The following is a 25803-nucleotide window of genomic DNA, read 5'->3' on the forward strand; positions in this document are numbered from 1 at the left end:
GAATTGATTATTTAAGACTTTTCTTATTTTCTCCAAGATCCGTCGCTTCGCGTGATTTTTCCCCCCAAATCCGGCATTTCGGGCAATTTTTTTCCCCTCAAAAAAGGCCAGGGCCTTTCCCCAAAATCAGATAAAAACCCCTGGAACGTCTCTTATGACAATACAGTCAATCTCAACTATGCATTGGCCCCATTATCAACCCTGGGGCGCCCCACCCACATAGGCCACGCCCACCCAAAATTGCCTTTTACTATAATTTCTTCATTTCTACACAGATTCACTTCAGATTGATACTGAACTTCTCTTATGACTATACGGTCAATCTCAACTATGCATGGCCCCATTACCAACCCTGGGGCGCCCCTGGGTCAAATATGCGGCGTGGGGATACGCGTTGGCCTCTGCCGCGCCATTTTTAGTTAAAATAGAAATTAAATGACAGAACAAAATTGACAAAACTGTAAATAAACTTCAGAACATAAGAGAGAATGTATTTGGTGTATTAATATTTTAAATACAGGTGAATCAAAGCACAGGCCAGCATGCTGTCATAACTTTCATTTGCTGATGTAACACATTCCATACAAGAGATGTGTTCGTCAGAAACACAATGCCCCCTATTGCGCCGCTTTGAAATAAATTTTTTTTTTGACCTTTGACCTTGAAAGATGACCTTGACCTTCCACCACTCAAAATGTGCAGCTTCATGAGATACACATGCATGCCAAATATCAAGTTGCTATCTTCAATATTGCAAAAGTTGTGGCCAACGTTAAAGTTTTTTTTGGATGGACAGACTGACATACTGACTGACGGACAATTAAACTGCTATATGCCACCCTACCGGGGGCATAAAAAGGGGCCTAGCCCTGGGTAATGTGGTTTAATGCATGAGCTTAAAATGTCATCCCATATTAGCATGTGCAGACTTGTGTAACACTTAAAGCAAATATTTAAGAGCCCATCATCCCAGAACAAGGCTTACAGACTTTTGGACTGGATGTTAACCTGAATGGATGATTGGACTCCACCTGGTCCACGTATTCAAAGCAAAGAGCCGCCCCGACCGAATTCTGTTCCTGCCGACGAGTGAACTCTGCCTCTTTCATTCCGACAACGAGTTTCATCTTCTTGCTTTCTCCATCCATTAGGGATAACTCACTGGGCTTCACAATAATCTCTCCAGACAGTAGGCATTCTGTGCACTTCAGGTCTAAATGAATAAGTGATTCACTTGTGACACACTGTTTATATGGACCAATGGACCACATTCTGTGAAAATGGTGTTTAATGAATCAGCGATAAGTGTCATCCCAGATTAGCCTGTGCACTCCGCACAGGCTAATCAGTGAAGGCAATTTTTGCCTAGGCTAGGTTTTTGCTAAGAAAAGAATTTCTTTAAACTTAATACATGTATATAAGCTGATGAGACCCCCATGAATAAGAAATCCACTTGTGACACACTGTTCATGTAGGGAACTTTTGCTTCAAAGGCGCATTTTTTAAACACAGCAACAAGAAACAAGAGCTGCATTTGTGAAACACAATGCCAGCTACTGTTCTTTAATGTCCAACAGTATGTTGTTGCTTTTTAAAACACTCTTTTTATGCTGTTAAACAACCTGACCCATACAGACAATTAATAATTCCGCTTCCGTTAATATACATGCAGTATTTAAGTGAATTTCAGAATACCTTCATACACTGCAACGTGCACTCTTGCAGCACGGTCTCCAAGGTTGGTCAAGAATATGTCCTTGACCTTATCCATTGAGAATGAGGTCACGGTGAAACACGTGTGACCTTCCACAAAGGTCGTCTCCAGGCAGTCCTCTTTGCAGTGCAGTCTGCTGACACCACCGTACCCTTGGATCTTTACCTGGTAAACACACACACAAATGACTGCAACAAAGTCAGCCTAGATCACCCCACCCACCAAAAATCATTCTATACTGTCTTATATGAGTATAATTGATAGTGCATTGAACTCCAAAAATCCTCTGTATATTATTATGTAACTACAATGACAGCAATTTTTCAGACAGATTAATTTTTTTACATCCCTGAGGTAATATTATGATTCTATAAAAACTTTATTTATTGTCAACACAAAATTCAGTGGACCCAGGAACTTTGATGTCTAGAAGTAACCTTTCCAGGGAAAATTCAAATGTTCTTTAAACATCTACGACATTAAGAAAACCGCTTTTACAGGAAAATCAAGTAAAGGCAGAAAGTGTCGTATCTGATGAGCCTAAGCGGACTGTCCAGGGTATCTGATGAGCCTGTGCGGACTGTCCAGGGTATCTGATGAGCCTGTGCGGACTGTCCAGGCTTATCTGGGAGAACGATTTGCGCACATGAATTAAGCATGGCTTTCACAAAATCATACCGTGTATTTGCCAGATGCTGGGTGTCGCATGGTGACCTTGCTCCTCAGGTGTTGTCGTAACAACGGGGCGTACATCACATAGACAGGCAGCGTGTGGGTGGGGGACACCTCCAGGTCTAATGTGTCGCTTCCTTCGACCCTTCGATCTGCCTCCCGGGCCAACTGAACCATGAAACAGCAAACAACATATTTAAATGAATTACATGTGGAAGGATACAGAGCAACAAATTTGGGCTCGCCTTTGCTGACCTTATAGATAGATTAACCCTCAACCGCTTAGAAACCCTTTGATGTGCCTTAACAATCAAACAAAATTTAAGACTTTTAAAAATAGATTCAAGTTTAAAATGGTTTGTTTCCAAACAATCACATAATTATTATGATGGTCATCGTATAAGAAATTGGTATTTGGATAACCCATCCAGTATTCGAATATAATGCTGTGAATACATTATTTAGCACTGTTAACGCAATACTAAATAAAATAATGCATTTAAATAAATGATTTATTTATTTATAAGGAAAGTCACAAAATACGTCATTTTGTAAAAAAACCCAAGAGATATGTTTGTCAAAAACACAATGACCCCTATTGCGTCGCTTTGAGGCCATATATTTGACCTTGACCTTGACCATCCACCACTCAAAATGTGCAGCTTCATGAGATACACATGCATGCCAAATATCAAGTTGCTATCTTCAATATTGCAAAAGTTATGGGCAATGTAAAAGTTTACAGACGGACGACAGACAGACTGACTGACAGACGGACGGAAAGTTCAACTGCTAAATGCCACCCTACCGAGGGCATAATAAATGAATCAGACATTTTATGGCAGGAAAATCAAATAATTTAGCCTAGCTCTGTGAAAAAGGAGTTTAATGCATGTGCATAAAGTGTAGTCCCAGATTACCCTGTGGAGACGCTTTCCACTTGTATGATATTTTCTGTTTAAAGAAAGTCTCTTCTCAGCAAAAATCCAGATTTGGTGGAATGTGTTGTCCCTGATTAGCCATGCAGAATGCACAAGCTAATCTGAAACGATACTTTACGCATTAAACCCTCTTTGCACTGAACAAGGCTCAACTTCAAGTATGCTACACTTATATGAACACATTAATCTTTTCAACTTAAAAAGTTATAAAACAGATTACTTACTTTTTTTGTTCTTTTTTTTTTGAGTTCTCAAGTTAAATCAGTGAAGTATTTTAAAACCTTTCCAGCAGAAAAATGAAAAATGCATACCCTGATATCCGAATCAGTCACCTTGGCTGTCAACAGCACAGGAGTTGGGTTATTGTTCTTCAATCTGTAGCACTTCACACTTTAACAAATGAAATTAGTATTAAACAAAAGCTGCGTTTGAAAAACACAATGCCCCCTACTGCGCTATGAAATCTATCAACAGCTATTTTAGAGAAAACTAGGCCCATTACTTTGCCAAAAATAGGCTGACCAGAACAAATTTCACACTTCATATGTAGGCCATGTAAGTAGACTCACATACCAACAAGAGCACCGCCTTGCGGGTGCAGACCGCTCATCTATTTAACTTTTAAAGGTGAAGGGACCTATCTCAATACTTCAATCACAAAGGAGGGAGGATGGGTGAAGAGGGGTGTATAGTGTGGGTGTGTGGTCATTTATTACATTATCATCCAAAAATGTTTTTTTTTTGGGGGGGGGGGGGGGGGGGGTATTCTTGGGTGGGATGGTTGGACAGTATTTCAAAAATAATATAGTTTTTTTTTTTACTTTTTTTTAACCATGTCTAAAACAAGAAGCCCCAAAGGGGCCTGGGTCGCTCACCTGACATACTTAGATGGAAAGAAACTAAGATTAAAACTCTTCAGCAAATATTTCAAATTATTAGAATGACAAGACTGACTTTAAAAATAAGGTGTTCCAAAGTATTCACAATAGGCCTATATAGAAAATAGCCCCACCCACCCTTGCAGCCAAGTTTTTAATACCCAGATTAAAAAAAAAAAATTATATATAAGGAAAATGCTTCTTACAAACATATAGAGAAAACTGCCCCATCCCCTGGCGGCAATGTTTTTCCACTGATCACGACCATTTTCAAACTTATCCGACCTATCAATAAAACCAATGTTTTGACCAAGTTTCATGATGATTGGCCAAAAAATGTGACTTTTAGAGTGTTCACAGGCTTTTTCAGTATATAAATATAAGGAAAATGACCCCGCCCCCCCCGGCGGTCATGTTACTAGATGGATCAAACCATTTTTGAACTCAACCGTCGTATACAGGAAACAAGGGTTGTCAACGTTGTTTTGTGAAAAGAAGAGGTTTGCTGTTTCGGCATTTATGCGTAATCAGTAGTTTTGTGTGTGTGTGTTTATTTTTTTTTAAATAGACATTTGTTACCCGTTGCGACAAAGCTTAAATTATTTTGGATAAAAGTAATATGAGGACAGTAATTTAGTAATAAGCATCAGCATAAGAAAATGGAAGTCATTTTTCAACAAATTGTTGTCCAAATTTGAGATCATGAGATAAGCATCTCAGCATCTTATAGGGGATGACTGTTTACAATCTGTTTAGCAAGAACACTTTGAGATACTGAAAACAACCATATTTGTTCAAGACATTGTGTTTTTATAAAATAGTTTTTGCATTATTAAATAAAATATGTTGAATTGTTTTCATATATCAAAGTCAGTTATAAACAAGGCAAAAGCGTTCTTGAGTTATCATCAATATGGGTCGTCTGCGAGTCATGTTCAATGTACCTATGAAGTTTCATGATCCTAGGCGTAAGCGTTCTTGAGATATCATCCGGAAACCATTTAACTATTTCGGGTCACCGTGACCTTGACTTTTGACCTAGTGCCTTCAAAATCAATAGGGGTCATCTGCGAGTCATGATCAATCTACCCATGAAGTTTCATGATCCTAGGCATATGTGTTCTTGAGTTATCATCCGGAAACCATTTTACTATTTCTGGTCACTGTGACCTTTACCTCTGACCTACTGACCTTAAAATCAATAGGGGTCATCTGCGAGTCATGATCTATCTACCTATGAAGTTTCATGATCCTAGGCATATGCGTTCTTGAGTTATCATCCGGAAACCATTTTACTATTTCGGGTCACTGTGACCTTGACCTTTGACCAAGTGACCTGAAAATCAATAGGGGTCATCTGCGGGTCATGATCAATCTACCTATCAAGTTTCATGATCCTAGGCATAAGCGTTCTTGAGATATCATCCGGAAACCATTTTACTATTTCGGGTCACCGTGACCTTGACCTAGTGACCTCAAAATCAATAGGGGTCATCTGGGTGTCATGATCAATGTACCTATGAAGTTTCATGATCCTAGGCCCAAGTGTTCTTGAGTTATCATCCGGAAACCGCCTGGTGGACTGACCGACCGACAGACCGACATGAGCAAAGCAATATACCCCCTCTTCTTCGAAGGGGGGCATAAAAATAGATGAGCTAAAAATCAGCTCGATATCTGAAAGGGTTGCATGGAAAACTGAATACCACACGGACAGACCGGGTGCATTACAACTTTTTTTGTCACAGTCAAATTCAGTACATTGACAGCTGTTTGCTCCATTCAGAGTAAACTCTTTGACAAAGGCAGAAAACCACATTTGCTAGTGAGTCTTTCAAAAAAAAATTTGATTGTGACAAGGAAAGAAAAAAAAAAAAAAGAAGGTCTTTTTCCACAGTTTACTTTGGGACAAACGTACAAAACAATCTGCAGAACAGAAATTTTGTTCAACAAAATTTTGACCCAAGAACTGACAGAAACGATTTTGCGAAACTCAATATTTCATAGATATATTATCTTTGGAACATTAACTGGCAAACACAACAGAAAAAAAACAAGTGATGTGTTTGTCAGATACACAATGCCCCCTATTGCGCCGCTTTGAAATAAAATTTCAATATATCATTAGGCAGGTACAGAAATTATCTCCCTTTTAAAGCTTATTACTTCCATTGGATTGTATTTTTTTACTTTTGACCTTGAAGGATGACCTTGACCTTTCACCACTCAAAATGTGAAGCTTCATGAGATACCGTAAATCTACGAATATAATACCCACTTTTTTACCTGCAGATTTTTTCTTCAAGTAGGGGGTGCGTATAATATACGAGTTTAGAGCAGAACAAAATTTTTCCTGTGCAAATTTTCAACTAAATCGCTGTTATTCGCTTAGCGGCAGCCATTTTGAACTACACCATTACATCAAAGGGGTGCAACAGGGCTCGTGCTGTCGTTCGCCATTTGAGTCATTTGCGAAAATATTGAGAATTTGGCTCAATAAAAATCTTATTTGTGAAAATGCGAAAATCTAGTAAAATTTCATTGAAAACATCCGCCATTTATATCAGACTGGTTTTCTATATTTGTCTCTTTGTTTTAATGAAAGTGTTCGCAATTCGAACAGTAAACGAAACCCGGTCTGTACCCGATTATGAGACATCGCTTGACCTTATTGTTATTGAAGTGCGCATGGTAGCTGGCCAATCAACATTGAGCTCGCTTACACATGAAATGACGTTGTTGAATGAAACGTGAGAACGGGAGGAGCTATCGGATAATATTGGATCATCCATGCGCAGACACTGTATACTTTGAATACACAGTTAATAATTATCGTCGTCTGCCTACAAAATAGCGACTGGACGCTAAGTCGTATAAAGAGATTAGCAAATGAAAAAAAACAACTGACAATACCCGTAAATAACTATTTCTTAGCTGACCACTATTTATCTTTGTACCGCATATTTACCATATCTGAAGTAAAGAGTGGTAAAGAGTGGTAATTAAATAATTAGTTTTATGATGCTAATAGAGTCAATTACACCTGTCTGCCGATTGCCGAATTAAATTGTTTTTTACTCCCAAACTAGCCTTAATGACAGCAGTGTATTTTAATTAACTAGATCATAAAAAACACGAGCGGTTTAATTGTATTTTAAGTTATATTAAAGTATCGAGTTTGTAACTCGAAAAAAGAAAAAGTAATTCATCTAGACAACTATAAAAACGGAAGTAACCATTTTGTCTTCTTATTACTTTATTATTATTATAATTATTATCGTCCCGAATATTGTCAAATTGAATTAAATGTGAGAACAAAAAACAGCGTCTCTGCTTCTTTCTTTTGTAATTATGACTGCTTGACCTGGATGTCAGCAAGGGGCCCATGTGTTATCGGTAACAATCAACGGTTATATAAACAATAGACAGAGATATTTATTATGCAACTGTCATAACAACAGCACTACAAATGTATAACACATCCCAATCAATATACCGGGGTAACAGATAGTTGACAACACCAAATTGATTTGCTATTTTCACAGCACAAAAATATATTGACACATTTTTTCGGAAATGGCCGATTTCGGACACTGATTTTTTTAGTGCGTATTTTACTCGGATTTTCAATTTTTACCGATAAATTTTGACCAAACTCGGGGGTGCGTATTATGCACGAGGGCGTATTATATTCGTGGATTTACGGTACACATGCATGCCAAATATCAAGTTGCTTCAATATTGCAAAAGTTTTCACAAAACTTAAACCAAGGAACAGAATGACAGACAGACAGACCAAAAACAATATGCCCCCGATCATTCGATTTGGGGGCATAAAAAACAGAACAAAGTTTTAATAACAATTTTGACCACTAGTTAAAGGTTTAACAATTTTCAAGTCCTCAGATTAACAGCAGGAATGGTATATTTTCTAAACGTTTACCATGTTTTTCCCAGAGCCACACCACCAAAGTCCAGGGTGGTAATATCACAGAGCAGCTGAAGGTTTTCTGGCACAGCCTCCTGCACCTCCCCCACTATCTGCAGCTCAAACACTGGGCCACTGGGCTGCACCATCATCAACAACAGCCTGAAAACAAACCGGCTTTACATATGGGCAGCGCTCTGAGAAAACTAGACTATGCTGGGAAAGTATTTTACTAGATAAGCCAGTGCAGTCTGCAAAGGCTAATAAGGAGCAACATTTTCAGCTGTTACGAGATTTTTCCTTTAAAGAAAGTCTCCTTAAATCCAGTCGGTCTTCTTAAATACAGACGAGGGTAAAAAAGTTGTTCAAGCTGCACATGCTAATGGGGAAGTAACTTAAAGCACAGGCATTATGCTTAGTTTTGCCACAGCGCGGCTCATATGAATAACGCAAGAAGGTGATTTGAGAAACATTTCAGAAGAAAAATACCCAACCCACCAAAAGAATTCACTAAAAGTTTCTATCTTGAAAAGATTGAGAAATTAGCTAAAGTTAAAGAAATATTTGCATTTAATATGTTTATCTATATATCAAATAAAAGATGGAAGAATGCAAGAGAAGTAACAAACAAGAGATGTGTTTGTCAGAAACACAATGCCACCTAATGTGCCGCTTTGATTTATTATTTTTACCTTTGACCTTGAAGGATGACCTTGACATTTCATGTCTCAAAATGTGCAGCTCCATGAGATACACATGCATGCCAAATATCAAATTGCTATCATCAATATTGCAAAAGTAATGACCAAGGTTAAAGTTTTGTGACACATACAATGACAGACACATACAATGACAGACAGAAAGACAGACAGGCCAAAAACAATATACCCCTGATCATTCGATCCGGGGGCATAAAAACAGCCTAAAATCATATTATCAGACTGAGTCTAAACTGGCTCTACTGACCAATACAATTATTTGTAGGTTCAAATAAGTGTGTCATTTGTAAAGTTAAAGATAATTTCATTTCTGCAAGCTTATCCCTTTACCACTTAGATACCTATTTTGATGCATTTGTAGTCTCTTAGCGAGTTGTATTTAATTTAAGACCTGTCTTACAAGATTCAAGTTTTTAAGGCTTCATTTCCAACCCTTTGTTACTGATGAGCAGCAAACAGCATAAAACCTGAACAGACTGTGAGTTACTTGCAGGCTGTTTTGGTTTTATGCTGGTTGAAAAAGCCATAAATACACAATAATCATACTACTGTCAAACCAATATCATTTGAAAAAATCAAGGATTTTGAAGGTCCGTACAAACATGATTTCAAATGTTCCATGAATTTATCTGCTCCAAGTCTTGCCTCAGAAATATTTTTCCCCACACATTCAACAAACATGTCAGATTTTCAAATCAAAATATATTTCATGTCAACAAAATTAAATGAAACCACTGTATTCGCTTCACAAAGATTCTCTGATACAAGTCCCAACGCTTTGCTTGATTTATTGCAACATAATCATCATAATCTAAATAATCAAATGGTAAGTAATCATACATACGTAACAAACTTCTTCATGCTATCAAGATTGGGTTTGAAGGTGATGACAATGCTACCATCTTCATGTGGTTTCAAAAGCAGACTGGTAGGCGACACAATGAACACGTCACGATGATCACTGATTCCGAAGGACACAGTCAAGGACAGGTTCCCCGCGTTGAACAGCCTCACTGTCGTCCTCTCTGAAGCCTTGGGACTAGACCTGATGTGGATCTCCTGAAGGTTACATGACATGTATTACAGCTGGACTTTAACTCCTGGGGACCGTTTTAATTAACATCGTAGTACACATTTACGATGCGATACATTTTTGGAAGATACATAATTGCTAAAGTCCATATCATATTATCATAAATTTTCAGTACTTAATTAATTAAGTTGGCATCTCAAGCGCCGTATATATTATATTTGACAAGCATGGAGAGCGAGTTCATCTACTTATGAAGATTACAAAATTCTCTCGTAAGTTAAAATTGTTGTATGATCGTTTATGAAACGGCCCCCTGGGTGTTATAAGCCAAGTATTACAGCATTGAACTCCTGGGTGTTAAAAGCCATGTATTACAGTTAGCTTTGAACTCCTGGGGGAAACAAGAGTTAAGAATTAACATTAAAAATCATTTATATAAAGATGTAAACATCAAACAATAAATAGAGATATTACTTACACGTAAGAAGAGATACACAGCTATTTTTCAACAGGCTTACACAAACATACACTAACCATATTATTTGTCAGATCAAAATTTGCCTAAACAAACACAAACACACTTTAAAACCTCTTAGGTTTCTTAGTAAGATTTTGATTTGAGTTCTAAACAATAGATTCAAACACGTTACTCTCTGCATAGTCGGCAAACCTTGAGGTTGGTCTGTGTGTGCAGTTTGCATACGCCTACGGTTGCCTTGAGATGCAAGGTGCTCAGTTTTGGCTGGCGACTGCAGGGTGTGTCCACCTCAATATCCACACTGCACTCGAACACTTCGGGGGGCTGGCGGGCCAGAGCTGCAAAACATAAAGGCTGGGTTTGTATTCACACTGCTTTTCAGGTAACCCTTTTCCACACAGAGACAAAGTGAAAATGGCTATGTGAAAACAGCATAAAACCAGAACAGCCTGCGAGTAACTCGCAGTCTGTTCAGGTTTTATGCTGTTTGCTGCTCATCAGTATCTAAGGGTTGGGAAGCCTTTAAAATTTGAATCTAGTACAAAACGTCTTTAATTAAATTTATCTTTCTAATGGACTAGAACTGCCTCAAAATACTTATCTAATTGGTAAAGGGTTAAATGGTAGGTCAATCGATAAGGTCATACAATTTGGGTATTGGGTAATGACTGAATAAATACCGTAGGTCTATTCTAAGGCTAAATCATTTTAAAATGGTAAAATTTATATTGCTTGTGAACTTCAAATTGAATCCCTTTACAAACAATTATGATAGGATTTCACATACCAAACTTGATCTCTCATTTTTTCTTCACTATATGACTAATATTTCGCTTTAGAACTTTGTGAATTTTGGCAATGGGATGAACTGTAAGGAGTGGACAATTGAATACATTATACATTGGGCATTAGGATGAACTGCAAGGAGTGGAATGGAATACATTATACATTGGGCATTAGGATGAACTGTAAGGAGTGGAATGAAATACATTATACATTGGGCATTAGGATGAACTGTAAGGAGTGGAATTGAATACATTATGCATTGGGTATTAGGATGAACTGTAAGGAGTGGAATGGAATACATTATACATTGGGTATTAGGATGAACTGTAAGGAGTGGAATGGAATACATTATACATTGGGTATTAGGATGAACTGTAAGGAGTGGAATGGAATACATTATACATTGGGCATTAGGATGAACTGTAAGGAGTGGAATGGAATACATTATACATTGGGCATTAGGATGAACTGTAAGGAGTGGAATGGAATACATTATACATTGGGCATAAGGATGAACTGTAAGGAGTGGAATGGAATACATTATACATTGGGCATTAGGATGAACTGTAAGGAGTGGAATGGAATACATTATACATTGGGTATTAGGATGAACTGTAAGGAGTGGAATGGAATACATTATACATTGGGCATTAGGATGAACTGTTAGGAGTGGAATGGAATACATTATACATTGGGCATTAGGATGAACTGTAAGGAGTGGAATGGAATACATTATACATTGGGTATTAGGATGAACTGTAAGGAGTGGAATGGAATACATTATACATTGGGCATTAGGATGAACTGTAAGGAGTGGAATGGAATACATTATACATTGGGCATTAGGATGAACTGTAAGGAGTGGAATGGAATACATTATACATTGGGCATTAGGATGAACGGTAAGGAGTGGACTATGGAATACATTATACATTTGGCATAAGAATGAACTGTAAGGAGTGGAATGGAATACATTATACATTGGGTATTAGGATGAACTGTAAGGAGTGGAATGGAATACATTATACATTGGGCATTAGGATGAACTGTAAGGAGTGGAATGGAATACATTATACATTGGGCATTAGGATGAACTGTAAGGAGTGGAATGGAATAAATTATACATTGGGCATTAGGATGAACTGTAAGGAGAGGACTATGGAATACATTATACATTGGGCATTAGGATGAACTGTAAGGAGTGGACTATGGAATACATTATACATTGGGCATTAGGATGAACTGTAAGGAGTGGACTATGAAATAGACTACACTCACCTTTGGTGAACTGTTTTTCTGGTGGCCTGCACCAGACCTTCACCTTCTGGTAGGAGAATGGTTGATCACAGCCTGGCAAACTGATGTTTATTATGCTTCGACCCTGACCTGAGGTTGGTGGGTGGCAACCAGAGATTATCGATACGTCGGAGACCCCCCCCTCAGGCTCGAAGGCAAAGCAGTGCCACGCTTTATTCTGCAGGGTAAGAGCATGTGTGAAAGTAATGAATTTTTTAAATCATGAAATCTGGTTTTCTCAAACCCAATGATTATTTGTGTAATTAAAGGTTGCACAAAAACCGATTTAAGTTAGTGAAAGCAGTGTTGACAGTAAATTATTGAACCTCTAATGAGAGTATAACAAAGTATTATTGTGTTAGAACTACTGAACAAATCTTTCAAAGTCCACCTTTTTATTTAATAACAACTCAACAATAAACATATTTGCTCTAGGGCCTAGTATCTCTACAGCAAATTATAGTTAAGGTGCAAGACAAACACAACAGATTGTTTTAACCTCTTTAGTCAGGGCCATTTTTTTCCAATCACTAGGTTATCATTTAAAGCAGTTTCTTCCCATGATTTTGTATTCCACAGCTTTAATTTTCATCCCTTATTTTGCAAAATATTAATTGATTTTCAGCCAAAATGTTTGCAAAGGACCCCATCCCCAAGTTGCGTAAAGTGGACTGCATACCGATGTGATGGCCAGCCTGAGTGGTACAGTGGCCTGGCCCATGTTCTGTATACAGATGGTCTTCTCACCACAAGAACCCCATAGTAACTCGCCAAAGTCTACAGAGTTGCACTGGCCATCATCACAGGACACCTGCGCACAATCGTCATAAAGCTGGTCTATTATCAGCGCAAAACAAAGTGCTAACAAGAGATGTGTTTGTCAGAAACACAATGCCCCCTACTGCGCCGCATTGAAATTAAATTTTCTATTTATCGTTTGGCAGGTATAGAAATCATCTCCCTTTAAAGGTTATTACTTCCCTTGAATTATGCCAATCCAACCGGGGTGGAAGGGTGGGGTTAGGGGGGGGGGGGGGGGGGGGGGGAGGGTTAGGGGGGGGGGGGGGGGGGAGGGTCTCACAGTCAATTATGACCATGTCAGACATCACTGACAACCAAGGCCTGTGGTTTAAAAGAGATCATAGCCAGAGTTGATCATGTATCTATGGACATAAGTCCACAGGTATGTAATGGACATCAAAGAAATTATAATTATTTCATTTAAAAAAAACTCTGACAAATCTATCATTTGGGTTATTAATAATCAAAATAATAAATCTGTACAGTAACTAAGAAAAGAACTTCAATTCTTATTAAGGAAATAAATGAGATTTATAATTATATAAATTTCTTCCCTTGAAAATAATTGTCTGTAACAAATGTCTATTTTTAGTAGCAAATAATTAAAAGCCACTACCGTGACTGTAGATTCACCACTCAAAATGTGCAGCTCCATGAGAAACACATGCATGCCAAATATATAAAGTGGTTATGTTCAATATTGAATAATTTTCTCCCTTTTTTAAGCTTATTACCTCCTTTTAATCTGTATTTTTAACGTCGACCGTAAAGGATGACCTTGACCTTTTACCACAATGTGTTTGTCAGAAACACAATGCCGCCTACTGCGCCGCTTTGATTTATTTAACAAAAATATATACGTGGGCAGGTCAGATAACTATGTCCATTTAAAGCTTATTATTTCCCTTGACTTTGTTTTTTCAACCCTATACCTTGAAGGATGATGTTCACCTTGAAATTTTACCACTCAAAATGTGCAGCTCCATGAGAAACACATGCATGCCAAAGTCAAGGTGCTATCTTCAATATTTAAAAAGTTATGGCCAATGTTAGTTTTTTTTCGGACGGACGGACAGACATACTGACTGCCGGACAGTTCAACTGCTATATGCCACCCTACCGGGGGCATAAAAACTAATTACAATATATGGAAGCAAATTTGACCTTAAACAGAAAGAATACAGAGACAAAAGCTCAATAATGACTAGGAATAATATAAACTTTAGATATGACCTTGCTATGACAAAAGATGTCATTCAGTTAGCCAAATTCGGTTTTGTTTGTTTACATTTGTGGCTTCTCAAAGAAACTGCAATGCCATAAAGTCAGGTTTTCAATGCTTAAGTTATACAAATAATTAATTGTGCGATCCCAAGGAAGTTTGCATGTAAGCTACCTTCATAAAAAATGTCAGCGCAACACCTACAAGCAAACTCTGGTTGTTGCATGGAGAACAAGTCTTTCTTTTTTAAGTAAAACTGTCCTTTACCTTAATATAACACATTTGAATGGCAATCAAAAGCTTGGTCCGCGTGTTAGCTACCAACACATACATTTACACACACAATTTCACGTTATTAAGAAGAAACATCTTTGTTGCTGATGATGACACAAAAATGTATACCTTGATCCACGGGTCCTCTGCTGAAGCCTGAAAGGAGATGTTGACAGGGACAACGTCACGTTCCTTCATCTGGCTGCGATTCAGGAACGAGAGTGAAAACACCTGCACCTGGGCTACATAAGCACCTGGACGCTTTGGTAGGAACATAACCTGGATGAAATAATGAGAGTAAAAAAACCTTGTCAGGTGCACCAGTCGGAGTTTTTATCTTTCTCTCGATCAATTGAAGATTTTGACAAAGCATCTTACTTAAGTATTTCTTTGTCTATATTAATTCATTGTGTATGATAATCCCTTTTTTTTTGCTTTGCTATTTATAAGAATGACACAAAATAAAAGCTTTAATAGAAGTTATGAGCATTTTTCGAAACCTAAACGCATCTTTCGAAACCTAAAACGCGGACTCTAAGTTCAAGGTCAAAGGGGTCAAAATTTGTATGCGTATGGAAAGGCCTTATCCATATACACATGTATACCAAATATGAATGTTAGATATGAAGCAACATAGAAGTTATGAGCATTTTTCAGATATAATTTGCATAACTTGCGACGCTGCAATGATTTTCACCCATTGCATGTATTTATGATCATTTATGTATTATTTTATCGGTTCAAAACCGATTTTGACCAGGTTTTCGATGTCAACCTCAATAAAAAATATATTTAAATGAATTTAATATGTAAAGTTAATTTTTCACTATGGGATTCATATGCAAAACAACTATCTATTCCGCGAACTGGAACTTTAAAGTACAAGTTGCCCTAAATTCTCCTTTTGATCAAAGGATCAAATCTGTCATGTTCATTTTTTTAAATTAAAAACTTATTAAATCTTTTTGTGTTAAGTTAAATGTTTATTATTACTGTTTTATAATTTGTATTCATGTAAAGAAAAGCAAGCGAGTCCCAAATATGCATTTGATTAATTTTTTTCCATAGATGAATGCTCATTTATTTCATATTTTCCATTTTGAATATACTTATTAAATTAAAAGTTTTACTTAATACTTATTGTTTATTAATTTTCTGAATAAAATATAAATCCCTATGTTTGTTTACATTTTTACAACGTAAGCAACATTCCATGCCTACGAAAAAAGTAGTTCACAGTTTTGGCAGGACTTATATAAGCAAACATTGACTGCAAATGGAAGCAAAAATGGAACGCCTATGGGGCTGAATTTGAAACTTTGTGTCTAATATAGAAATATTGAGCACATAAAAAAGATTTGTGCTTAACACTCAAAATGTTCAAGTTTTCCTGTGTCAGTTTATATATATGTGACGTCGTCAGCGAAAATCAGTCTTGTGTACGATGACGTTTATGTCGGGAAATCGCGAGATAAAAATCTTGTACGAAATTTCGCTGGATATTTTGTCTTTTTCATACAATTTCTCGGCTCATAATTTATGTCATGCTTTGAAAATTTCCACAATACAGCATGAATATGTACTTTAAACACTGGCACAATTGGTGGTTTGTAATCCGTTTATTTATTTCAAATTATTCCACTTGAATGACACAGTTTTGTTTGAGCAGTTCACAGGTAGCGCAACCTGTCTCGTAGTGTTCATTTTCAATGGCTATTAAACGCTGTAAATCAAAGTGACATCGTGTACTGTTGGATGTCTTCAATCGAAGAAGGTTCGGAAATGATATTTCCACATGCTCAAAATAGGTAAGTGAAAGACATACATGTATTTTGGCTATGTGATTAATTTTCGCGACTCGCAAGTTTGACCCAGAAGTAAACTGTACGATAGCAACTGAATTGTTTACATGAAATGGTGGTAGATTTAAATTTGACTTTAAAGTATCATGTCTCAATTTATTAACACCATATGAAATTTCACAAGACCAGAACACTTCGTTTTTAAATTCAAATGATTTATCGAATGTAAATTAACTTTGTTTTGAAACTTATCACCCAGCTACTCAAGATTTGTTTGATGTGTTAGGTGATTATGAAAGTGACCTTGAGTCAAACCATGATGAGTCTGATATTGATATTGATGTAGAAGCTGTCAAAAAAAACAACATCAGATACTGCGTTTATTGAAAAGTCTGAACTTGATTTGGCAGAAGCTGATAAACAATAAAATTTAAGGTTGACTTTTTTTAGAAATGTTTAAGCGCAAATTTAATTAATAATTATTATTATAAAAAAGTGTTATGTAGATAAATAACCAATAATTTGATATTCTACAGGTTGGGAAGTTATTTTTCAAGACCCCAAGGAAGTGTGAGGTGTATGGAATCAGCTGTGAAGGATCTGGTATTTGAATTAATTTAATATCATTGCTATCCACAAACTGAATCAGTCTATGAATGTAATCAACTACCCATTGATTATTTACTTTTTATTGTTGTGTGTGTGTGTGCGTGTTTGTGTGCGTGTGTGGTCTGGAGGATATCATTTCTCGTCTAATATCAATCTTTTATAAGACAATAACCATGCATTATCTAAATGTTTCAAACCACCTATTAATTACACTTCAACATCGTTATTTCGAACACCGATAATCCGAAGTCACCGTTATTTCGAAGTATTTTTCAGGTCCCGATTGTGGTTCTTCTTTGTTCAATGTAAAATTTCATTGTTAATCTGAACTTCTTTAAACCGAAGAAATCGTTAATTCGAATAGATTCTGTCGGTCCCAACACTATAATTTGCACCTTATTATCAATCTTTAATCCGAAGTCAAAACTGCAAAAAACTGAGCGTAATTTCACACCTATGTCGTCTGCGCGTTGCGCATCAAAAGCCGATAATTACACCTATGTCGTCTGCGCGTAGCGTGTTAATTTTATAAAGTTGTCAAAAGCCGACAACGAGGCCGACAACACAAGAATTAACATTGATATCTAATCAACATGTTACCACATGCATCAACGACGTTCTGCGAGCAACACACGGGCGGAAGTGAGTTCTTCAATGTCCTTGACAAATTTGAGAAATATGTTGCACGTGTGCAGTTTAGTGCTGCTAACGCCGGTGTTCAGAGAGACATCGCATCTTATTTAAAAAAAATGTTAATTCATTTCCGAAAATGTATTAATATGTATTTACTTGTATGATGTTCTATTTATGATATTTTATTATGCTCTGTAATTAGAGAAAATAAAAAGAAGAAAAAGAATCGTTTCATTTCTCCGTTTGTTACAAGTAGAAATCTATTGCTATCTGACTAGTTTACATTTTTAAGTAAAACATTTATTTAAAGTACAGTGTGACAGAACCATGTGAATTCAACAACGTTTTATTCTTACAGAATCAAAGAAGTCGTCTGTCAAATGTTTATTTCGAATTATCGTTAATCCGAAGTTTTTTAACGGTCCCGACGACTTCGAAATAACGGTGTTGAAGTGTAATTGGAAAAAAAAGAACTATTTGGGTATCTCTAGTAAGATTTTACGGTATATTTATTAGTTTTCTGTTTCACAGGAAAGCAGGTGTTTTACCTTGCAGACGAAGGCCAGTCACATGGTAAAGGTGCAAATGCTGTGGTCAGCCAGGTTCACCACTACCTCAACACAAACAGTCTTGGCCAACAGCATGCTCACTTTCAGTGTGACAACTGTTGCGGCCAAAATAAAAACAACATAGTCATCTGGTACCTTCTGTGGAGAGTTCTTGTATGTAATAACAAGCCCTTAGTTATTGTGTTTCTGATAGCTTTTTTTAATGTTGAGAAATTAATTTAGATAAACCTGTTGTTAAAAATATTTGTTTGCAGTAAAGCAATTGCAAAATGGTAAAGCGTGTTGATTTGTAGTGAAAATGTAAAAATTTTTTTACTCTGGTATCAATCCCAAAAGGAAAAATCTCTTATAATAATATATTGTAATGAGTCAAACCATTTTTAACTCAGTCAATTACTACAAAATACATATTCTAAATTGTAGCCTGACCTTTTAAAAAAAATATTTTTTAACATTTCAGGTTTACACAGAATCACCACACTAAGCTTTATGCATGATCCTTCTTGATAAACCTTGTTTGCATTTCCATAGGTCAATCCAGTTGTATAGTTCTGCCATGTAATAAAATAAAAAAAAAATACAATTTCTTAATTAAATGGTAATCATGATACAGAAACTTCAATGCAGAAATGTTGTCTGATGTCGCTGCGTCTGTGGGGTTATTGTCAAGGACGGGCCACAACATCCCCCAGCTTGTGGGGGACACTTCCAATCCTGTTGATATCTAAGAAAGGAAGGATTACCATTCGACATTGTTTCACCACATAAAGAATGTCACCAAATTTCATCAATTTCCATGTGTCAGCAGATCATCCCGGTGTTGTGGAGTGCAGGGAATTAAGTGACTCACCAGTAGTCAGAATCACTCTCAGGAAGGTCTCGAAAGTGAATGTTAATGTGAGCTGTGACAACCTGCCATAAGAAATGTTTGCGAAAGGGCTTGATCTGGACCGTCAGTGGTATTTATTTGAAAATATTCGTGAATACTGTCGCATAGATGAACCAACAACTTGTTGTTCTAATTGCATAAGTTTTTTTATATCTCATATTTACAAAACAAAAATCATTTTTTCCATGTTACCATGCAATTGTTTTCACCTTATGGACACAGACTGCCTTTCCGAAAAACTGGAAAAAAATCAGTGTGAATATTGTATTTATTTATGTTTTACTATGAAAATCCTATATTTTTGTTTGTTTGCTACATTGTTTCCATAGTAACAAAAACAAACAATTTTTATGTTTAAGTTATTGTTTATTTTGTCAATTTTTCTATATCAGAAATAATTATAAATAATGATTATTTCATTTACTTAAACATTTAGTATCCAAGTGTACTTTTAACCAACACTTTTCAATGCTGTTTTTTTCCATTCTGTTGTGTTTGAGGTTACATTATACTTAAATACACATATAACTGAATAAAGAAGGAAATTGTTCATGGAACACAAAAATTATTGAATGTTATTGTTTAACTAGTAACAAAACAGTGAAATTAATGTTGTGTTTGCCTTTAAACAAACACTTGATTGAAAATACAATTCATATATTTATAAAAGGTGTGATTGTGTGCTCTGGTGATTATTAAAATGTTGATCGGTTACCATAGCAACACAAATGGTACATTTTAAATGTCCATAATGTTGTTGTCAGTTTATTGCGCTATAATTATGTAATTGACTAAAGCAAAGTTTATTGTTTTAATAAAACAATGTGCTTGTTTTTTTAATGTTTTCGTTGTTTTATTTGTATTAAATGACAACTTTTAGTGACGGTAAAATGTAGGGTTGGTCACTTTGGAAGGTCATAAAATTAGATTTGAATGTGATAAATAAAAAATCTATATCGTTTTGTGAACTACAATGTTTAGAGAATCCAAAATTGCCAAAAAGTCAAAATGTGATTTTTTGAACACAAGACTGATTTTTCCAGCATTGGTCACATATATTATTTTGCAAGATACACTTTCCTAAATGTGACAGTTTATATATAGATTGATAACAGTATTATTACTTAAAGGCACAAATCCCATGAAGGTGCACCAACAAAATTACAATGAGTTTGATGATAATACACATGAATTAAAAGTGCAGCACTCACATCAACATTAAATGTCTTGTGGGGGTCTATAATAAACTTCCTCTGCCTCAGCTCAAAGGGGAAGTGCTCCAGGGACATTCTCTTTCCATCACATTCCAGGAACTTGGGCTGAAATGTAGAGAACATGATGTATTTGAGAATATTATACAACACCAAGCTTTGATTTCTAAAAAAATTATTTAGTCTGTTTTAATAAAATTGCACTAAAGGGTGCAAAAAATGTTAGTTTTTAAAATATTTTATGTGAGAGACGTGGGCCAGATGGTCATTTCTGATTGTTAATGACACATTTTGCTGAGAGCCATAGATAAACAAGAGCTCTGTGGTCGGAGACAGATGCCCACCAAAACATGACCTTGACACAGGATTATTTGCATCAAAACTAACCATAAGAGTTAATTTAATCATATTAGTGTCACAGTGAGTGTTTATCCATTCACAAGTTATTGAAAAAAACTAGTCTACAGACCGACCGACATCCAGCAAAACAATATACCCCCTCTTCTTCGAAGGGGAGCAAAATAAATGCTTTGGTAAATAGCCTGGATTATGGAGCCTAAAAATGACAAATTCATGTTTTTTGTTTGGACCAGGGGTAATGCTATAAATAAATATCCTGTCAGTTATCATGCAAGATAAAGAAGAGCTGCATTTGTGAAGCACAATGCCCCCTACTGTGCTTTGAAGTCCCAAAGCAGCTTGTTAGAGAAAACAAGACTATTGCCAAGCAATAAATGTTCCCTACCGGCTCCACCATTGTTAGATTTTTTTATATATATTTGTTGCCATAGCAACCAGAAGTTTTGACGTAGAAGCAACATGAAATGACGTGCATAGTGTCCATATTGCCATCTATCCATGGTTCAAGTTTCATGAAAAAATATTAAGAACTTAAAAAGTTATCGCAGGATCCAGAAAAGTGTGACAGACTCACCGACTGACTGACACATGGACTGACAGAACAAGGCCCATAAGTAAGCCAAAAATCGATGGACCAAAAAGAAACTCACACTTCATCTGTAAGTCATGTAGGTAGACTCAAATACCAAAAATCAGCTCAATATCTGAAAGCTTTGCATAACAACACTTCAGAAAAAGTTTATCATACAGATAGTTTCTAAGTTCAAGACCAATAACTTAGCCAAAAATTAATGGACGTACGAATTTCACACTTCATCTGTAGGGCATGTATGTAAACTTGCATATTTATTCCCTTGTCAAAAATGAAGTGTATATGCCAAATAATTATAAAAACTATCTCCATTTAAAGATTATTACTTCCCTTGGCAAAAATTTAGATCAGTAAAAGGACCTTATCTGCCATATGCCACCCTACCAGGGGCATAAATAGTTATTGTAAATGTACAGTAAACAATAACTTTCAGTGATGTGTCTGCCACATAAAAGAGCAATAACTTAAAATGTTACATCAACAAGCAAATTCGTTGAATTGATATCCCTCGCCAATATGCTTCTGGACACAAAAGTATTATATTTGACACTCAAAAAAGCATTTTTTTCAAGATACAAAGGGCCATAACTCCATTATTAACAGATGGTGTACAATGCCATTTGGCGTGCATCTTCCTCTTATCCATATATATACTCATATCAAGTTTCAATGAAATCCCCCAAAGCACTTCCAAGATATGGCTCTGGAGACACAAAAAAAGCATTTTTTTCAAAATACAAAGGGCCATAACTCTGTAATTAACTGATGGTGAACAATGCCATTTTGCGTGCATCGTCCTCTTATCCATATACATACTCATACCAAGTTTCAATGAAATCCGCCAAAGCACTGCCAAGATATGGCTCTGGAAGGACGGAGGGAAAGACGGATGGACTGACGGACAAAGCCAAAACAATATCCCTCCGCCTATGGCGGGGGATAACAAGGGAGCAAGGGTTATGCTTCTTGCGCACTGCAGAAGCCCTCAATGAGACATATGATGTTTAAAGTTAACACCTCTTTTACTTTTAGAGATATGCTCCAGACAAAATTTAATTAAAAAAAACAAGAGACGTCAGAAACGCAATGCCCGCTACTGTGTCGCTTTGAGTAATTTCTTTGACATTTGACCTTTCATCACTCAAAATGTGCAGCTCCATGAAATACACATGCATGCTAAATATCAAGTTGCTATGTAAAGGGACATAGAAGTTATGAGCATTTTTCGAAACCTTAATGCGAAACCTAAACGCAAAGTTTGACGGAAAGACGGACAGACGGTCGTTCCAATCACTATATGACCTCCTTGAGGTTATAAAAAACCAATAACAAATGGCAATAACTTTAAAACTAGGGCACAACAGTTATGGTTCTTGTGCACTGCATATCTCATCAAAGAGATCTTGGGACCTAGGTTTAAAAGGTTTGATACCTCTCACAGGCGTCAGACTCACAAACTGACAACCTGAAAACAGTCTACCCCAAAAATACGAGGTCACACCTCTATGAAACACTCCATCCATCTGTCGGTGGGGTTCCTGAGGGGCAGCAGCTCCTTCCTGGATATCCCCACACAGCAGGCCTCTCTGAACTTAAGGGCTGGAGGTGCATCCACAGGGCAAACCTTACCTGGGAAGAGTATGAGTACCATAATTACTATAAGTTTTTGTACATACTAAATTTTCGGACACCACTTTTTTTACCAAATTAATATTTTTCTTGACATTTTTGGACTTTCGGGTTTTTGTCAATTATTAATTACCCTGAATATTTGGGCAGTATATTTCATAGCCCTAGTTTACCAGATTTTAGCTCTGTTTTTGCTTATCTGGTGTCACTTCGATCATGCAGTTTTTATGACCGGATTAAGGTCATATAACCTGGCAGATGAATGCCTGAGGGCAATAGACCATTACATTTGTGTTGTTGGATTAATAGCCATGTATTGTGGTAATAAACAATGGTTTCATCTCACAAAGATTACTGTGATTAAAACTAAACGCTCCAAAGAGTAATGCACCCAATTTCCAGATATAACTAGAGCTTTGTCACAGACGTGACGTATACTCCCACCGCATTGACACAGACTATTTTGCATGCTGTCTTCACAAAACAAGAGAATCTAATTTATGGCGATTTTTAAGAATGATTATGCCATTATTATTGATGGCCATTTTGACATTTGCACTCTTGAATTCTTTCGCATGACATGCCGTCCAATGAATGTGAACAAAATTAATGTACAGAGTCATTTTAAAATCTCGCAATGAATAACATAGTTATGGCCCGGACAAGCTCATTTATCACTTTTGAACTCGCAATGTGACCTTGACCTTGGAGATATTGACAAAATTCTTTCGCATGACACATTGTCCAATTATTGTGAACAAATGTACCAAGTAAAATCTCACAATGAATGACATAGTTATGGCCCGGACAAGATCATTTATGGCCATTTTTGACCTTTGAACTCACAGTGTGACCTTGACCTTGGAGATATCGATGTAAATCTTTCGCGTGCAACACCGTGCAATGATGGTGAACAAATGTGCTAAATGATTTTAAATTCTCACAATGAATGACATAGTTATGGCCCGGACAAGCTCATTTATGGCCATTTTTGACCTTTGAACTCAAAGTGTGCCCTTGACCTTGGAGATATCAACGTAATTCTTTCGCGTGACACACCGTAAAATGATGGTGAACAAATGTGCCAAATGATTTTAAAATCTCACAATGAACGACCTAGTTATTGCCCGGAAAAGCTCATTTATGGCCATTTTTGATTTTTGAACTCAAAGAGTAACCTCGACCTTGGAGATATCGATGTAATTCTTTCGCACGACAAACTATCCAATGATGGTGAACAAATTTGCCAAATGATTTTAAAACCTCACAATAAATGATAAAGTTATGGCACGGACAAGCTTTTGACCTTTGAAATCCAAGTGTGACCTAGACCTTGGAGATATTGACGTACTTTTTTGACACGACACAACGTCCCATGATGGTGAACAAATGTACAAAGTTATTTTAAAATCTAACGATAAATGACATAGTTATGGTCCGGACAAATTTACGGTTTAAAACACACTAAGTGACCATTACTAACGGTAATGGGGGTATAAAAACAATTGAAGGTGTTAGAAAACCTTAAGGACCTGGGAAGTGTATAAGTAAATTTAAAGATAGGAACTTCAGGACCTAGGAAGTTAATGAGTACCGGTATATTTTGAGATAGAAACTTTAGGGCTGGAGGTAAATTCATTGAGCTAACCTTACCTGGAAAGTTTATAAGTATAATTAGTTAGAAAATTGGCAAAAAATACTAATGTATTTTTTTTAAGCCTTATCAAAATGACCAATGCATATGCTCAACACTTACTTGATGAAATTGTGGTAGAAAAATCTGTAAACTTGGCTATTGATGGTGGAAAGGGAGTAGATTGAGCTGTTGGTGGGGGTACCAACCCTATCTGAATATCACTGATACGAGAAAAATCTCCACCTGAAAATAATGTTAATAAAAATATAAACATAAGGGAAATCAACCCCAGGTAATAAATGCAAATCTATCACCAAAAATAGGGAAATCCCAACCTTTAACGCATGTGAGTGAAAATATCATAATTACTGGTAAAGGTAAACAGCACTCAGTGTTCTGCAGAGGCTGCCAATTGCCATTTTATCACATAATTGTATAAATTGGTATAGTTGCCATTGAAGCGAGAAAAAAATTGGAGACAAATATTGAATTTTTCTAAGTTACTGAGTACTAATAAAACTTCCGTTTCAGAACTGCTTTTAGATTGGTTGAATTAAATATGGTTCATAACTCTCATTTAAGAAAGTGTAGGGTTATGGTTCTTGTGCAGGGCACATCTTTTCATTGATCTCCAAACTCCCATGAAGTTTCATGATAAAATATAGTATTGTTATCAGAGATAATGCATTGAAAAGTTAAATTATACAAAAATAATAAAGAGTTATGACTCTAATTTAAGAAAGTATAGGGTTATGGTTCTTAAGCATGGCCATTCTCCTCATTGATATCAATACACCCATGAAGTAACATGTTGAAATTGTGTATGTTATCTTAGATATAGCCCTGAAGCCTACATCATACAAAAACAAAGGGCAATAACTCATTTTTTTGTAAGAGTATGGTTAAAGTTCTTGTGCATAGCATTTTTTATTGATATGTATACACCCAGGAAGTTTCATGTTGATATCTTGTATAGTATCTGATATATAGCCATCCAAAGTTTTTGACAGACAGACCAATGGACAAACAAACTGACGGACAAAGCCATTACTATATCCCTTCGACTTTGGCAGGGGATAAAAAAACACAGGTTATGTAGTGCTCCAGCTAAACTTTAACAGCAGGGCACAGC

At 36.4% G+C, this 25803-nt stretch overlaps 1 protein-coding gene across 2 annotated transcripts in view; it reads right to left on the reverse strand.

The window, feature by feature from the left end:
• LOC127854413 (centrosomal protein of 192 kDa-like) overlaps nt 1–25803 on the reverse strand; it is a 41658-nt gene that overhangs the window by 14852 nt on the left and 1003 nt on the right. The window contains exons 2-14 of one of the 2 annotated variants that reach the window (XM_052389433.1): nt 24792–24914; nt 22908–23035; nt 20455–20562; nt 14871–15020; nt 13125–13256; nt 12428–12623; nt 10556–10701; nt 9697–9911; nt 8149–8295; nt 3639–3717; nt 2393–2554; nt 1696–1879; nt 1009–1213 (exon numbers count right to left, since the gene is read on the reverse strand). In XM_052389433.1, the coding sequence (XP_052245393.1) occupies nt 1009–1213; nt 1696–1879; nt 2393–2554; nt 3639–3717; nt 8149–8295; nt 9697–9911; nt 10556–10701; nt 12428–12623; nt 13125–13256; nt 14871–15020; nt 20455–20562; nt 22908–23035; nt 24792–24914 (1975 nt within the window). Of the gene's footprint in view, nt 1–1008; nt 1214–1695; nt 1880–2392; nt 2555–3638; nt 3718–8148; nt 8296–9696; nt 9912–10555; nt 10702–12427; nt 12624–13124; nt 13257–14870; nt 15021–18333; nt 18442–20454; nt 20563–22907; nt 23036–24791; nt 24915–25803 lie in introns of those variants that run through there. The other variant, XM_052389434.1, reaches the window with a different exon arrangement.

Source organism: Dreissena polymorpha, chromosome 13, assembly GCF_020536995.1.
Source record: "Dreissena polymorpha isolate Duluth1 chromosome 13, UMN_Dpol_1.0, whole genome shotgun sequence".
Lineage (NCBI taxonomy): Eukaryota > Metazoa > Mollusca > Bivalvia > Myida > Dreissenidae > Dreissena > Dreissena polymorpha.